This window comes from Parasteatoda tepidariorum, chromosome 3, assembly GCF_043381705.1.
Source record: "Parasteatoda tepidariorum isolate YZ-2023 chromosome 3, CAS_Ptep_4.0, whole genome shotgun sequence".
Taxonomy (NCBI): domain Eukaryota; kingdom Metazoa; phylum Arthropoda; class Arachnida; order Araneae; family Theridiidae; genus Parasteatoda; species Parasteatoda tepidariorum.
In genome coordinates, this window is record NC_092206.1 from 70,162,187 (window position 1) to 70,179,836 (window position 17,650).

The 17,650-nt window shown below is 25.6% G+C and overlaps 1 protein-coding gene across 2 annotated transcripts in view; it reads right to left on the bottom strand.

Annotated features, from left to right (window-relative positions):
* Positions 1–8,546: 8,546 nt before the first annotated feature.
* Positions 8,547–17,650, bottom strand: part of LOC107444071 (uncharacterized) — a 16,055-nt gene continuing 6,951 nt past the window's right edge. The window contains exons 4-8 of one of the 2 annotated variants that reach the window (XM_016058145.4): positions 16,116–16,246; positions 14,941–15,059; positions 13,433–13,565; positions 10,036–10,132; positions 8,547–8,946 (exon numbers count right to left, since the gene is read on the bottom strand). In XM_016058145.4, coding sequence (XP_015913631.1) covers positions 8,870–8,946; positions 10,036–10,132; positions 13,433–13,565; positions 14,941–15,059; positions 16,116–16,246 — 557 coding nt within the window. In that variant the 3' untranslated portion in view covers positions 8,547–8,869. Of the gene's footprint in view, positions 8,947–10,035; positions 10,133–13,180; positions 13,319–13,432; positions 13,566–14,940; positions 15,060–16,115; positions 16,247–17,650 lie in introns of those variants that run through there. The other variant, XM_043045341.2, reaches the window with a different exon arrangement.

The window sequence follows — 17,650 nt, forward strand, 5'->3', positions numbered from 1 at the left end:
AACACACACATATGTATAATAGCACTTGATTAGCATTGATTAAAATTTACACATACAATATGAAAATAATGATTAACTGATTAGTTATTCAACATTCCATTATCTCTTAAAATTTAAAAAAAAATTCAATTTACAAAGAAAAAAAGCATAATTATCAAAGACATGTTTTTCTTCAATACCATGTTTTTTTTATGAATAATAAAAAACTAAAGATAAGAAATAAAAGTTAAAATATACTAACTCAGCGATACTGTAATGATTTATCGTGACACACACAGTTGAAAGACTATTACATCTTATAAATAAATCCACAAATGCATCAGACTTACATGAGCGATATTAAGTAATAAAATTTTAATTAAATAGTATAAAAAAAAATTTGGAAAGCAGTAGATGCATAGGTAAGAAAATATAAGTTACAATTACAATGATAATAATTATTTTTCTTACAATAAAATTATCTTTTAAATTGATTTTTAAATGAAAAAATATCTTATAAAAATACAGAAAGACTCTTTTTCTCATACAGAAAGAATATAAAGAATATTCAAAACATTCCACTATACAATATTACATTCCGTTATAATATTTTAAGCATTAAAAAAAAATTTTTTTGTAAAAAGAGATATTACAAAATTTATCTCAATTCAAATTATTTAAAAAAATTTCCACAATTTTCAGTGGACTTAATGTAATTTAAAACAGGAATTGTAATATTTAAATTAATGGATAATAATTTATTGTTCGTAAGTAAAATTTTCTCAAAGATTACATAAAAATACTTCTGATTCTAATGAATAATTATTATTATTTTAATTTCTAGCTTAGTTCAATTTATTTTTTTACAAAGCTTATACCAGAATTCCAAACCTTAAATCAAGTCAATTTCGAACAACTCATCGAAAACTCTTTCTGTATGGTGTAAAGAGACATCCTAAAAAAAAGTTTTGACATAAAAATTATTAATAATTCATAGACAAACAAAACTGAAATGTTTTATTATAAACTTGCACTATATAGAAAAAAATCAAAACATTTATTTAGAAGATACTTTTTATTAACAAAACAGGGAAGTCTCGGGAATAGGAATCCATGGCTGCAAGGACTATGAAGCAAGTATGAAAATTTCTTATTTATCTTTAAAAGTTACTCCATAATGGAAAAATAATTTATTATAACAATCTGTTTAGTTGGAAAATCTATAAAATTCTACAAAATTTTCTGATGAAAAATTTCCTAGTATAGAGAATATCACACACAAATTTCTAAATAATACTGAAAGAGGTAAACAAAAAGGTTTGCTAACCAATCCTAATACAGGTAGTTCATATTAAAAATCCTCAACTGCTAAATCGCTTGAGGAATTATAGATAACATTCAATTTTCAGCACCTTCTATAAAACATTTATTTTTACTTTACATAATTTTGTTATAATTAAAAAGATAAATTTACTTCATGATTGATATGTAAATAAAATTAAGAAGGCACAAAATTTGACCTTATACAATTTTATTGGAAAATTCGATGTAATAGTTTCATGACACAGAAAACTAACTGAATTGAATGTCTGACATGTTAACCTTGCATAGATATGAACCTATTTTTGTCATACTTTTCTGTAGTTCTTCATGTAATTATAGTATATATTTGAAAATAAACCTTTGAAAATTCATAAATTTTACAGGTTGTCGCAAAATTTAAGCAAAAAGTAATTTTGATAGAAAAATTTATTATTATGATTTTTCTTACTGATACACAGAGTAAGATTAAGCGAAAATCTACGAATCCTACGTGTCTGTGCACCACAGCACTTAAAAAACGTAGCTAGCACACAATATTTTAGTAAAATTTAAAGCAAGAGCACAAAACTGTTATGCTACTTTTTATTCTGTAAAATCGCTCTAAAAAATTTTGTATTTTTCAAACCCTCAGGTGTTTGGAAATAAAGTAAATTGCCTGCCAGGTTTTGCTGACACAGACATACTCTTTTGCCAAAATTTTTAATTATTACTTTGCATGAATATGGTAAAATTACGTTGATATAGCAATCACTTTTCTCCTTCACAGCATAGCTGTTTATTGGCAAAAGTTTTATACTTAAAAAATCTAAGAAAAAAAAATCCTATAGCATTATACTGTATGATCTAAGCTAACGATTTCGATCACCAAAATGAGAAATTACTCAAGCAATAAATGACTCATCATTCAACAATATTGACTCAGCAATATATAACTATGTTGACCCAACATTGTTTAACAAAGTTGAGCCAGTTCTGTTGCAACATATTTTTCTGGAGAAAGGAACAAAATTTTATCGCATATATGATACAAACTTTTTGAACATCCTGTAAAAGGTTTCTGAAATTCAATAAACGGAAATAAAATCCGATGTATTCTTGAATATCCATAACAGGAATGGCCAACAAATTTTTTTGATAGACAAATAGGCCAAAACATAAGAAAAATTCTGTACAAGGCACAGATATATAGTTCTACTAATTAATATTTTAAACAAAACAGGCAATGGAAAATTTAAAAATTCATCTAGGGTCAGCCAATTGGATATAAAATAAATAAATAAATAAAGTCAGTAAAAACTAAATTTTAAATTTTGGTTTGGTTTTTTGTACAGCTTATTTACAAGACTTATTCATGGCCACTCCTGGTCTATTTTATATTTTTCTAAATTCTATTCAAAGTTTAGTAAATGTTTAAGTTTCTAGCAAGTTTCAATAAAAAAAATTCAGTATCGTAAAAACATTATTAGGATAGTTAAAATTTGAATTATCACATGGAATATGGATAATTTACAAAATTTCATGTTTAAATAAGAATAACATTCAAAAAAAATAATAATTTTTTTGAAAATAAAATAGAAAAAACATCACATTTTTAAAGTTTAGACAAAACACATAAATTTGTGAGAAAAAAATATGTAATGAAAAAATCTTTGGCACAATTTATAAAATTTTTTTAAACAAAAATGGGAAAAAATTAACATGAAATTAATTAATAATTAAAAAACTATTAAAAAATTTAAAGTTTTTAGTTATACGAACATTTTTTTAACACCTGTAATTATAATTTATTTAAAATTTTCCTTAATTCAATTTTTCTATTTTTATAAAATTACTTTATTAAAACTTCATATAATAAATAAATATATTTAAATAATTGAGGCATAATGAAACTCAATAAGGTTGAAAAAGATATAGAGTGACATATAAAATCGTTTTATACCAATGAAAATATAAATGCACAGACTTTAATTATTATAGCTTAAAAATGCAATGAATACATTCTTCAAGTTATTGGCGTTAATAATATAAATGGGAAAATTTTATAAATTAGTGTGAAAAAAGGTAAAGGTTGTTCTGAAATAATTGCACAATCTATGAACTATGTAAATTGAAGACAATACAATACATGTAATTATAATGCGTGTAGCCGTCTTGATGATAGATAGTCATAAGATAATAAAAAAAATATCAACATTAAACATGATTAAAAATAAATACAGTAATTTTGAGATAAGAATAAACCAATTTAGAATATTTTACTTTTTAACATAGATATTTCCCTACAGAAACTATTGCTAAAATTATAGTAACACTAGTGTAACAATATACAAAATTCTACAAGATTTCTAGAACAGAATCATAATTTTTCTTGCTTCCTGTTATCTTGTTGTAACTGAAGTTATTTTTTAACTAACTTGTTTAATTAGTATTTTTAATTATTTTATTAGATAAAACTAATTTTTCTTGAGTCTACTTATTCAAACTTCTTATAAAATCTTTGAAGAATAAAGTTTTCCTTAACAACAAACAAAAAGGTTGAATCTATCCTAGTGAAGAAAAACAGTAGAAACTTACTTCAGTTAATTTTTTAACTCTCAAAGACTTCTGATTTTCAGCAAAATTAAGCCTAATTTTTCCTGCTTCACTCCTTTACTTTTCTCATTGACCAAGATTTTTTAAAAAAAATAATAGTTTTTTTTTCTGTAACAGGAAAACCAACAAATGAAAATTTAATAGAAACCAGATATCGCATTCAGATGTTAAATTTATGCAACAATGGATGAGAAAAAAGAAAAAGGTATAGAAAAAAATTTTATGTAGTATTCAATGCAACTTCTTGGTTGGGAACTCCTATTTGGAAAATGTAGAGAACCACAACCCTGAAAAATAGCAGTTCTAATTCTAATTATAGTTTAGAAAACTGATGTTATTTGAAATAGTGAAGCATTTTTATTTATTATACTTTCTCTTTATGATACCCAATTATTAATAAAAATTGGGAATTAATTAACAAAAAAAAAAATAACTAAATGAAATAGAATATAATCAGAAATAAAACCTAAAAAAAATAAACCTATTTATTACATAGGTAATCCAGATCTAAATTTTAAAAAATTATTTTTAGTTACAATATAGTTCATTTAATTATTTTTAAAACTAATGAAGCATATTCAAAATATATATTTACAACATATTTTAGGAAAAAATTGATGCTGTAAAAAGAAATTAAAGTATTTAAACATTACAAACAGAAATAATTGTTTAAACATACATTGAAAAACAATGAAATAGTTTGCAGACTCTTAATGAATTAGGTACATTTCAAATGACAAATGACACATTAGTTTACACTGTAGGAATTTTTTGCATATATTCAATAAATATTGTTTCAGTTTTGTATAATAATGTGATCACAGAATATCAGTATATTATTTATACCTTAACAATGTAAAGAGCAGTGTTTCTCAACAACTGAAAGGCAAAGAAAGAAAATTCTCAATAAACTATACACCGGGAGTCATCATGCCAAAATAAACAACATTCTTAAAGTGTTGTGCGTACAAAATATATTAATATAGTAAAACAAGCTTTCTGAACAGGAAAAAAAACTGCATTGTAACAAAAACGCTTCAAAAAATTCTTTCTGTAGCAGAAGCAAGATAATAAAAAAAAATACTTTCACAAATTCAACATAATAGAAAAAATATTTTTTAATTACATTGTAAGTAATGTGTTATTTAAATACATTCTGTAAATCAAAAGTATTTTTTAAGAATTATTTAACAGCTTTAAATTAATATATGAAGCAAATTATAGATATATTAACAACATTAAGATATTATAAATGTTAAAAAACATAATAGTATATAAAATTGTTATTATTATTATAAAAAAGGAAGAGATTATCATACAATAAACAAAAAAGCAAAGTTGGAAATGAATGTATAGTTTAAATGCAAAAGAGTCAGAATCAACTACACAGCACCTAATTTATATAATTTACATTTTATATAATCTAGTTCAAACATTGTTTTAAACCATATCTGTAGCAAAAAAGGGGAAGAGAAAATATTAGATTACCTTGAGCAGTTACCTTGCTGTCCTATTAAGAATTTTAAAAAAGTCATTGTTATTAAAATTAAATTAAATTGTTAAAAAAATTTAAATTGTTAAAAAAAAAGTATTTGAAAAGTGTTGAGTTAAAAAAAATGTGGTAAATTATGATAAAATATACTTTAAATTTTAAACAAAATATATTTTCACTATCAGGACACATCAATAACTCAAGAAATTACATTTAGTTTAAAAGCTAATCAAGGAATTCACATTATAGCTAAATACAAACCTAATAAATTTTTATAAGAAAGGGACAGGGTGCACAGCCAAATTATTCAACAAAAAATAAGCACCTTTTAAGCACTGTTCAAGCACTCAAATAATATTTTTATGCACTTAAAAAAACACAATTAGGTAGGAAAGTTTTTGACAATTGACAGTTTTATCTGGTTTTAACTGTTATGTCAAAAAATAAATCTTACGGTATTGTTTTTGACAATTGTCAAAATTTTTTTAATCATGTAAATCGAATGGCGTTTTTATACGCTACGGACTGACGATATGCAGCAATATATTGGGGTTGAATTAATTGTTAAAACGTTGAATAGAACAATGTGAACAGCGTCTTACTGCATAACTTGTAGTGAAAATCAATATGGTAAAGGAAAAATCTCATTCTGGAAAAGGAAAATTAAGCACTTTTTAAAAACACCCCATAAAAAAAGCACCTTTAAGCACTTTTTAAAAACGCTATGCACCCTGAGGGAATTAAAGAGTGAAATTTAAAACCTAAATGCTTTCGAAACTTTAAATATAAATTGGCTACCACTCAATTGGATTTTTAGAATTTTTTTCCTTTTTTTTGGGGGGGGGGGATGTTTTTTGAGCACTGTGATCGATGATCGGGTTTTCGGAACACATGCTAACCTGAAAAAAGCATTCTCCCATAAGAGGTCTATAATAAAAAGATTATAGTAAACAATCAATAAATAAAGCTAATAGAATAAAGCTAATAGAATAAAGCTAATAGAATAAATCAAATTCTCACCCACAATGTATTAAGTACATGATTGTGTCAACACCATAGCATTTTAAAAAAAGTTGAGAAACACTGTACTAATGTAACAATATGATGAAAACGCATAGAAAAATATATATGTATAAACAATTTACACAAAGCTAAACACTAAAACTAAATCTATGTACAGTAAATGCTCAACTAAAATAAAATGAGCACAGGAAAAATTCCTTTTTACATCTAATGAGGAATGTAAATGAAAGAGCAACTAAAAAGCTTTTGTTTTAGACAGAGAAAATAGTAATTTATCGAGAATGCATGCAATAAGCACAACAAATGAAGTTTGCTTTTTTTTTGACTAATCATAAACAAGAAAATAAATAACAAATATATAAATAATTGTCAACAACTTTCAAGCAATTTCTTTTGTAGAAAATAAATAAAAATGAGAATTTAAGAGAAATAAATAAACACACCTTTTACACACCACAAATGCATTGATAGTGATTTGTACTTAGACTAATGAAGTATGGTTGAAAATCAGGGGTCAAAATTAGTGCTTCAGGAAAACAAAAGAAACTCAAGATCATAGGGTATATAGCTTAATATGATATTAAATATCACAACAGAATATGCTAGAGAGTAAATATCACAACTTAATATCATATTATCATTAATAACTTGAAATCCTAGGGGCTTATTTATAGTGCATTAAATTATGATAAGAATCACTTTCAGCAATTTCATTTTTAGATTATTATAATAAATAAACATAAGAGAGAATTTCAATGTTGTTTCTTGCTTTAGCTTGAGATAGTGATAGTCTTTAACAACATATGAATTGGATTAAAAGTATTTAAATTTTAATCCAATTCATGTGTTGTGTGTTTAATATTGTGTGTTCTAACCATATGTTTTAACCATTTAATTTCGTGATTTGGATTCCGAAAAGAACAAAAATACCATGAGGTATACAAATTTTAACTTTATTTATGCATTTCAATTTTTAAAAAATATCTTTTTATAAAATGCACTATTTTAAAAAAATAGTGAGCGTAAAAAAGACATTTATTATTTTTACAACATTTTAACAAATGAAGTATTACTTAACTGTTTAAAGCATACTAGGCCAACTTAAAGGTTTCATGGACAGCATTAACGTTAAAGAGGGTCAGGTTTTAAGTATACAGTAAACAACTTTAAATAAAAAGAATTTCAAAAAATATCATACAAACATTAAATGAAGAAAATTTTATTGTTATACTATAATTTAAATATAAATATTAAGCATAAATTAACGAGATATTCTTTCCTTCACTTTTTAGCTATATTTAAGTTCAACATAGCAGAACTTAATAAGTTTTCAAAATTTCAATCAGTTAATGAAGCATGATGAGGTCAACTCTATGTATATTTCACCTTTGGAAAAATAATTTGACATGTAAATGTCTAAGTATTTTTATACAACTCGATAAGAAAAAAATTTTAAGCTGGAATATGTATTGGATGTAATGATGCATTGATAAAATTAAAGTTAGACATGGATGATTTTGTTTAATTTCACTACTCTGTGCAGCAGTGAAATTATTAACTTATTTGAGCATGTCATAACAAAACAATGAGGGATCATAAAACAATGTCTCGAGTCGAAATAACACTGCCCTTGTGAAATCATCCCTTATTAACACAACTAACATTATATTAGATAGCTCTTCTATGGTTAATGTAAAATTTAATCTTCAACATTATTTCAAATTTTCATCTAATATTTTTTGTATGCATATAGTGGAAAACAAAAGTTTCAATTGAAATATAAACTTGACAATTTTAATTTGAAAAATTAAAATTTAAAAAACAATTTTACTTAACAAGATGCATGAGGTCTGCATGTCAGCCAGGTCAAGTTTAATAGAAGTGTAATAATCTTAAAAAGAAAAAATTATTCTAAAGAACCATAAATTAACCTAGTAAAATATGGGTTTTTATTATAAAAAGAAAATTTCCCAAAGAATTGGATTTTTTATGAAATTTAAGGCGAAGTACAATACTTAAAAGCAAAAAATACACAAAATTTAAAAATTTACTCCTGCATAAAAAATTTTATGTATACCTCACACAATGTTAGCCTTGTTTAAAAGAAGTGTGATTAGTTCAAAATACATAAAATTAATTATTTTTGTCTTTTGAACCCTGATCAATTACATTACCACTAATTTTGAACCCCGATATAAATGCAACAGAAATGATTTTAACACCATGCAGATTTGTTCATTATTAACCAGTACCCAATGATAGATACTTTACTAGATCTAGTGTAATTGTAATGTAATAAGTACATTTAATGTTACCATTTGATATGGTAAATTTCTATAAATTAACATTAAAAAAACTTGCACAGATTTCAGATAAACTATGAAAATGAGATGTGTACATTTTGAAAACACATAAAAATCAGTAATCACACATAAAAAGTAAGATGTGCACATAGAACTTTTAATCCTTAGGATTATCAGGCTGTTGATAATGTAAAGGTGTTCGCAAGGTTTCCAAAAGTTTTATGTAGTATGGCTCTAAAATGAAAAATTAAAGAATAAAGACTTATTCATAGTGTTATTATTTATAACTGCCTTGAAACTATGACAAATAATAAGAAATTAAAATTTTATTAAGCATAATCACAGATAAAAATAAAATTTAGCAAAAATATAATGTCTTCCATTGGTTAAAAAAATATCAATATTCTTTTCAAAAAAAAAATATGTAGAAGTGTAAAATTTTCATGTAAATTTTCCTTAATGGTTTAAAAAAATTATTATTTGAATACGTGATCTCACGTCTTGTAATAACATCCTAATTAAAGTAATGTGAAAAAGTCGAAAGCACATGGAAAAGCATTGCAATAATTGCAAAAAAAAAATTCGTAAATTTAGAATAAAATCAGCACGAATAAAGCGCATCAATAAGTTATTATTTAAATGTGTGATTTAATATTCGCATGCTGTAGTAAAAATCAGACTTTTCAAAGTAACAACTGCCTTTAAAAAAAGAAAAAAAATCATTGAGATTTATGAGGAAATTGGCACAAATAAAGCATGTCAAAAAGTGATAAATTAAATGTGTGATTTATAACTCACGAAACTTATTAACATAATAAATGTATCACGATTTTAAAAACTACATAGAAATTTGAAGTTATAAATACCAAAAAAACGAAGAAAACGTCACTGGGATTTACGACGAAATAGGCAAAAGTAAAATGAGTCGAAAAATTATTACTCAAATTCAAAATTAGCACAAGCAATTTATATACTATTTTAACAATTTACTATATCGATACGATATTAAAATTGAAACATCTTATCAAAAATATTTTTGATTGTCATTATATCGCATCAAAACATTTTTCGTAACATTGTATTCCCATTGCAAAAAAAGATTATATGTGGCTACCAGTCATGAATAACTCCTCTAAAATAAAATCCATGTTATTTTTATTTATTTAAAAAAAAGCATAATGACACAGATATGTGATCCTATAGATATTATGCAGAAAATTAGATTATAAAAAAGAAAGATTTTAAAAAAATAATGTTTAAAAATTGTCCAGTAGGCATATTTTGATTTAAATTTTTTAAGTGTCAACATCAAAAATAACTTACCTTCATCACAGTTTAAATAGCCATGCCTCACTAAAAAGTCCAGTGTAACTAAAGAACTAGTTAGTTTGAAATCTTCAGTAACTAATATTTTTTTTAACTGCAAAAAAGAAGAAAAAAAATCCCATACAAAATATAAGAAGATATTAGAAATAGGCAGGTATTTAAGTAACAAATTTAATAGATTAAGGGGTTAATCCAAAATTTAGTAGCACACATCCTTAAACTAGTTACTTATTCAACATTAAATATAAAGCAAATTCCATTTTTTCAATAGTCTAGCAGCAGAGTGCTGAAATTTGTAACTATAAATCATTTAAAAATAGAATTTAAAATAATATTTTTATTATTGCTCAAATTAATTTTTTTAATCTGTGTTCAGAGTTTCACAAATAATAGCTGAAAAATAAATTGTACAGTGGATGCTAAATACAATGACTCCTGTCATTTAAACAAAAATGGATGTTATATTGTGAATGCTTAATATAGGAAATATTAACTCTTAATAATCCAAAAAAGAGCTATATTACAATTACAAAGAATAAAAAATTAAAGGCTTATGTCACTTTTTGTTTATTGAAAGAGAATCCAAGATGTTTCACACATCATGTAAGATAAAATTAAAAGACATAATGATTTTAGTAAATTTCTTTAAAACCTTAGCAAAATCAAGACTAAACTTAGATTGCTTAACAGGAATAAATGGTTCAATACAGATGCTTTAATGGGCATTAAATTAGCATTATGACAATGGGATTATAAATGGGACACTTTATGTATGAGGCATTATAATGGAAGAGACAGAGAATTGAAGGATCACACTAGAGAATGAAGACTATAATTGTTTTAGTTCTTTTTAAAAATAGACAAGAACTGAAAAATAACAGCTGCTATTTTAGCTAATTATTTTTAAGCAATTAGATTAGTCAAAAACAATTGAAAAATAGTCTCTGAAAAATAGGCGGGAATATAGGTTTTTTAAACACTTAACAATAACTAACAATATCTGAATGAAAAATAATATCTAACAGCTATTTTCAACAAAAACAATGTGAAACTAGAACTGTAGGGGAGAGTTGGATAAAACGGGATAGTTGGACAAAACGGGATCTGTCGCCTAGGGACCAGACTATTACAGCTATCTAGTGGACAACGACAGAAGCGTGTTATTCGACCATGATTATATCATTCTCGGTGCGTCCCGCCTCGAGATCACTATTTGATAGAAAGTTGTAGGTCTCAGAACTTTTTTACTCTATTTTTTTGCCATTTTCTACATTTACGTGCGTTGTTTTTTACATTGTACTGCCTACATATATGGGAATAAAATTCCGGTGAGTATTAAATTTAATTAACCATTTATTTACCAATATTTTTATGTGCAGTCTATCTAATTTTCTTTTCATATTTACGCAGCAGCCATGTTTGTTTCAAAAAGTGTCGGAGTCGGACAAAACGGGACACTTGTGAGTTGGATAAAACGGGATAGAGTTTTTTATGTCCCGTTTTATCCACCTATTTATTTGTTGGATTATTACATTTTAAAATAGCCATATATTAATGTAGGCCTAGGCTTTTTAAACAACTTATTTATATTAGCTATATATATTTTTGAAAAATTTAGTCTCTTTATATAGTAATGCAAAATTTGTTTATTAACGTTCATTATTAAGCATTTTATTTTTGACTCTAGGATTTCACATCTTTCTTTAGAACTAATTGTAATGTATTTCTCTGATGAAGACTTGAGCTTTTTTATATATAAACTTCTTAATTTTCTGGATTGCTCAATTCAATCTGCATTCAATTCTAAAATGAATTCTTCTCTTTGTAACTGAAGAATTTAAATGCTTGATTATTAAAGAGTCTTTCAGGGATGTTACGACATCAATGGAGTGAATTAGAAATAAAAGTGAATTAGAAATGGAAGAAAAGGAAAGGATTATTAAACTACAAAAAAAGAACCAAGAGAATTGAAGAAAAGGCTGCTAAGAAATCTCTATTAAAAGCACAAGGCACCTCTCGACAACGGAAATTGCGAAAATAAGCCTTCATGTTTGAAAACTCATAGTCTTTAAAAACAAATGTAGCATCATATTTTTTTGTGTACTTACTTATAAAACAACAATCTATATAAAAGTGTTAGAACAGTAAAATCCCATGAATATAATTTATAGAAATTTTGCTTTGCAGTTCTCTGTCAGTTAATTATGCTTTTCACTTAGTTTTATGCAAAAAATTAAACATTGTAAGCCCTATCCCGTTTTATCCAACCCAGGTATGCTAAAACGGGATATTTAAGAGTTTGGAAATAAATTTTTTTTTCTATTTCACAGTCATTAAAATTAGTTCAAAATATGTTTTTTGTGTGCTTCAATAAATGTTGTAGCTACAAAAAAAATAATGTATGGTTTTCCTTAACAGATATTCCGTAGTAAATAAAAACAATAATGATATCCTGTTTTATCCAACTCTCCCCTACATACTCTTTAAAACTGCAAAAAAAAAAAAATTCTTGGTTTAAAAAACAAAAAAAAGGTAAAGAAAATTAAAACCTTTAACAAATAATTTACTATTTGAATATAATTACATACAAACAGCAGAAACACAAACTTCATACAGTTAATGTTCAAGTCATTAAAATTAAAAATCAAATCATGAGAAAATTTTATCCGCTACTTTAAGGCTGTTTTTCAAAGGCTCGGTTGTCATATGAAATTAAGCTTTTTTGCAAATAATATGCAATTTTCATAACTGCTGTGACTTTGCAGCAGATACTCCTAATGACTGTTAGGTCAAGTTTAGCCTATCTAAAGACATTGGTGTCCATGCTTATATATAAAATAGGACAAAACGTCAATATGGAGAAAAGTCACTGTTTTGGGAAAATGAAGAGCATTCGTTATCTAATTTTTTAATGTTTAAAAACTTACCACAATGCTGCATTATCTGGGCTCATAAAAATTTGCAAAAACTGAGAATAAGGCAGTGATATTGATAATTTTCATTTAGATGTAAAAATGTAACTAAATTGGCGATTTTTAAAAAAAGTTTAATAAATTTTAAAATATTTAAGTTATTTGTCCATTCTAAAGCCCAGATAATTCTTAACGGCAAGATAATATGTAGTTTAAAATCATCGCATTGCTTCAAGGATAAGGCACTTAAACTGCGGCTCTTTCATTTCCCTTGGTGACAGAGCTTTGGAGAGTGTTATGGAGAGTCCCATGAAATTTTAAAACTAATTACTAACTCACACAGAAGATGCACCTAAAGTTCACCCTAGCTATTACAAAAGAAAAAAATTATAATTATTTTAAAAGTTATAACAAATAAGATGTAAAATCAAACAGAATACTAGCAATAAAATTGGCTTTCGATAATTAAAAATTCATAATACCTCATCAACAGAGTATAAATGAAAGCTTTCTACTTCATTATCACTATTTGTAGGCATAAAATCTATAGGCAACTCTACATCAAAAGTAAACAGAGTCTCTGGGAAAATGCCCCTTTCATCTTCAAAAATAAATCTAAACATAAAGAAACAAAACATTTCATAAGACAAACTCTATTAAAAATTATCTGAAAGTCTGAAATTATACTTTTTTTGGGGGGCTATAAATGACTATTTTATAAGAAAATAATAATTAAAGAGCCAAGTGAGAAAACATATTAAATGGCATACTTAAAAAATTTCAAAAAATCACATTTGCCATATAGTTTAACAGTTAGGGAACAAAAACAAGCCCAATGCATAAAAAATTGCAAGCAAAGTTTATTGCTTTAACGGCTTTGGTAATAACTGAATATGAATTAGCTAAGTTTTCCCTCTCCAGGACGGTGAGCATCGGCTCCTAGGTAAAAAAATGTGAACTGAAAGATATTTCACAAACAAGGCTCTATATTAAAAGAAGTGTAAATGCATAAGTTTCAGATCTATAAATTCCGCATAAAGTAAGAACCAATATATTTTAGTTTGAAACATTGTGTAAACCTTGTGTTGTTGACCTAAACTGTCACCTTTTTTTTAAAAAATTCATTTTTCCCGCAATTAAAGCTGAAATGAAGTTAAAAGCATTTTGGTAACATTATTGTTTTGATTACTGACTACTTGCTTGGTATTTTGAGGGCCGTTTTTTAAATACAAAGTTACAACCAAATGAACTATCTTCAGTCCTTCCCGTCCTCTCCCATGTCAAGATGAGCGTAAGACAAGAAACAAGATGCAAAGTTTTTTAAAAGAAATCTTCAAAAAAATGGTGTTTTTAATGGATAGAAATCATTTTTAGTTCTATTTTTCTATCAATGGCAGATTCTTTGAGAATTCAATCAACAATTCTCAAAAAATTTTATTATCAATGCATTATAATTAAATAGCATTATTTAGAACGAAAATAATGTGACAACAGATTACTATTAAAAGAAAATATTTTTTAATTAAAAATAATAAAACTACCAGTCGAGTAGTGTTACCATAATGTAGTGAGAGATTGATAGAACGATCTCAATCATTCATATGGATGTTATAATGTGAGAAGTGTGTACAAAAATATGGTAAATATTTATAAAGAATAAAAAGTAGTGAACTCATTTTGACAAACCATGCAATATTAAAAAAATAAATAGGAAACTACAATAATGGTCGATAATAACACATGATTTTTTAATTAATTAGAAAGCTTATTTTTATACAAAAATACTATTACATATAATACAGAATGAGAGAAAAAGAGGACATGTTTTAACTTGAAAATGAACTGTCCAAGAAGATGAGAATTTAACAAAAAGAGAAAATAGAGTTTTCAAACAAAATAAATATGAAGATAACACATAAAAATATTGTTTTAAATATGTGTCTTAAACTGTAAAAAATAACTTTTTTTTTAAGTCTGCTGCAATACTTACGAAACTGTGCCAACTGGTATCATAGCATTCAATAATTCATCAGTCAATGATGCTTCTTCTTGAGCTTCTTTATGCACACATTCAAGAACTGTCATTCCCACAGAAAAACCCCCACTCACCTTTACAGGGAAAAAAAATCATGCAAATTTTTATTAGCTATCATAAAAAGCAAATTAACATTACATGTACATAAAAAGTATTTTTAAAGTAAGTACAGTTTTAAAATTAAAAACCAATAGGTGTATTTTTTCAAATAAATATTATTTAAACATGAAAGCTTCTTTCAACATATCTATTTCTTAACAAATACTACTTATATTTTTATACATAATCTACTTTTTAACATATTTGAGTTCAACAACATAGACACTGGTGTTTCAATTTTTAAAAAAAATTTTAAAAAATACAATAGCAGTTTAGACAGGAAATTTTTTTTTTTTAATTAACTAAAAAATTTATAAAAAACCGTCCATAGCAGTAAACCAAACTTTTGCCTTACATCATTGCAAAAGATTATATTTAAATGGAAATAGGCATTAGAGCTTGAATAAAATACTATTTTTAATAAAATAAAAGTCTAGTTACAAACTATTTGGCTAAAAGTAAAGAGAAGAAGGTATCAAAAATGCTAATTTTTCTACAACTGATATTTCATTTTAATGATCCAAAAATTAATATAAACATATTAGAAAAAAAAAAGATACCTGCTGACCAAGATAACCTCTTTTCAATGATTTAAAACATTATGCCAAAAACACGTTAAAATTGAAACCAATAATAAAAGAGATTGCTTATTAAAGTTGATTAATAGTTTAGTTCTTATTTGTTTTATTAAAAACTCTATACTTTCTAAGCAATGTTTTTTTTATAGAGCAGCCAAAGTAATAAATAGGTCTATTTTAAATCAACATCGACAATTTCATGGTAGCAGTCGTCAAATATAGCAATTACAAGCAATTGTTATAATTCAACGTAGTATTCACATTTTTTTTTCATAGTATTAACCTTACTATGATCTTACATACTTCTCTTTTAACCAAGACCATATTTAGTTTAAGCACAGATATATCGATAATTTACAAATTACTTTCATTTATTGACATGCCAATAACAAAAAAAAATATTTCGATTTGTCAAATTTAAAAAAAAGAAATAGGTTGATGACAAAGACTTACCATGTTATCAAGTTTGCCTGGCCATGTAGGTTTTGTATAAGCACGCTTTTGGATCCAGATAGATTTACTACCATCAACATTCTTTACAAAACCATTCACATGAACTCCACACCTTTTAATGCCAAACAAACCTAATAAAAAATTAAACACATTCAGAATAAAATTGATACTTTATTCTAAAATTGTATAACAAAATTGCAATAACAAAATAAAAATAAAACGTCTATGAATAATCAGTGCTTTGAAGAATGCAGTATAATTAGATTAGACCTGTCTTAACTTATGGATTCAAAATATATAATCTTTAACTAGATTACAAACAGACCTGCTCACTATTTTTGAAAGAAAAGCCACAAGAAAAATTTTTGGTGCTGGCTTGTGGAATCGACATAATTTTGAACTATAAAGGCTACTCAAAGAAGCTGATATCAACAAATATATCAAAATAAATCACCTTAAGCTTGTGGGTCAAATCTGTCGAATGGAACCTTCTGCTTTGACATTTAAGATCTTTAATTACAAACCAATGGGAATCAGAGTTAGAGGTAGGCTTAAGATCAAAAAAGAAGATCTAAGGCTTAAGATTAAAACATATTAAAAACAGTGTGAGCTAAATCAAAACTTCCTTATTAACACAACAAATTATTCAATAAATTTTGATAGATCCCTTGGATAGAATAGATAGAAAATTTATATAGATAGATAGAAAATTTGATAGATCCTAGATGACAAATATATTTTGGTATATTAAAATTAAAGTTCATGTTTTAAATACAAACATCATCTCTCTGAAGCCATATTCTCAAATTTTCTTGAAGTTCTTCAAATTTTCTTGAAATTTAAGTTCTTAAAAATACCTAATAATGTTTTTAAAAAGTTATTATCAATAGAAATTCAAACTACAATAAAAGATGTGCAACAATTAGGTCTTGATATCAATCATAATAGCATTCAAAACAAGACTTGAGTAACCATTACATGTTATTATAGGGCAATTTGAACAAACTGTCCTTTAAACATACAATTTTCAGTAATGGTTAATGGTAGTATTCCAAGAATAACTAATACAAATTCTATGTATATGCTTAATATATGTTGATAATTATGCTGTGTAATAACAGCAATCTGTTTTTAAGTAGCAGGGAAAAAAAGGATTTGAAACATTTGTAATTCCATAAGTAAATTAAAGTTCATTATCAGGCATAGATGCCAAGCTTTAGCCAGAGATCAATTTTAGGGTTTTTATTCCCACTTCTCTCGTTAGAAAAAAAGAAATAAATGAAAGTTAATTAATTAAAGAAAAATTAATTCTGGTGAAATTAAGATAATAATGGAAGTATAAAGCGTCCGTCAACTTGAAAAGGGATTCTAAATTTCAGTGACATAATCATGTAGTAAATTAACTTTAAATGTTATTGAATTCAGGACTCAAAGAAATAACATCATTGGCAACATTGATTAATTAATCATTAATGATCATTAATTTCTAAACTATATAAATTAGGGAAAAAACTATATATATATATATATATATA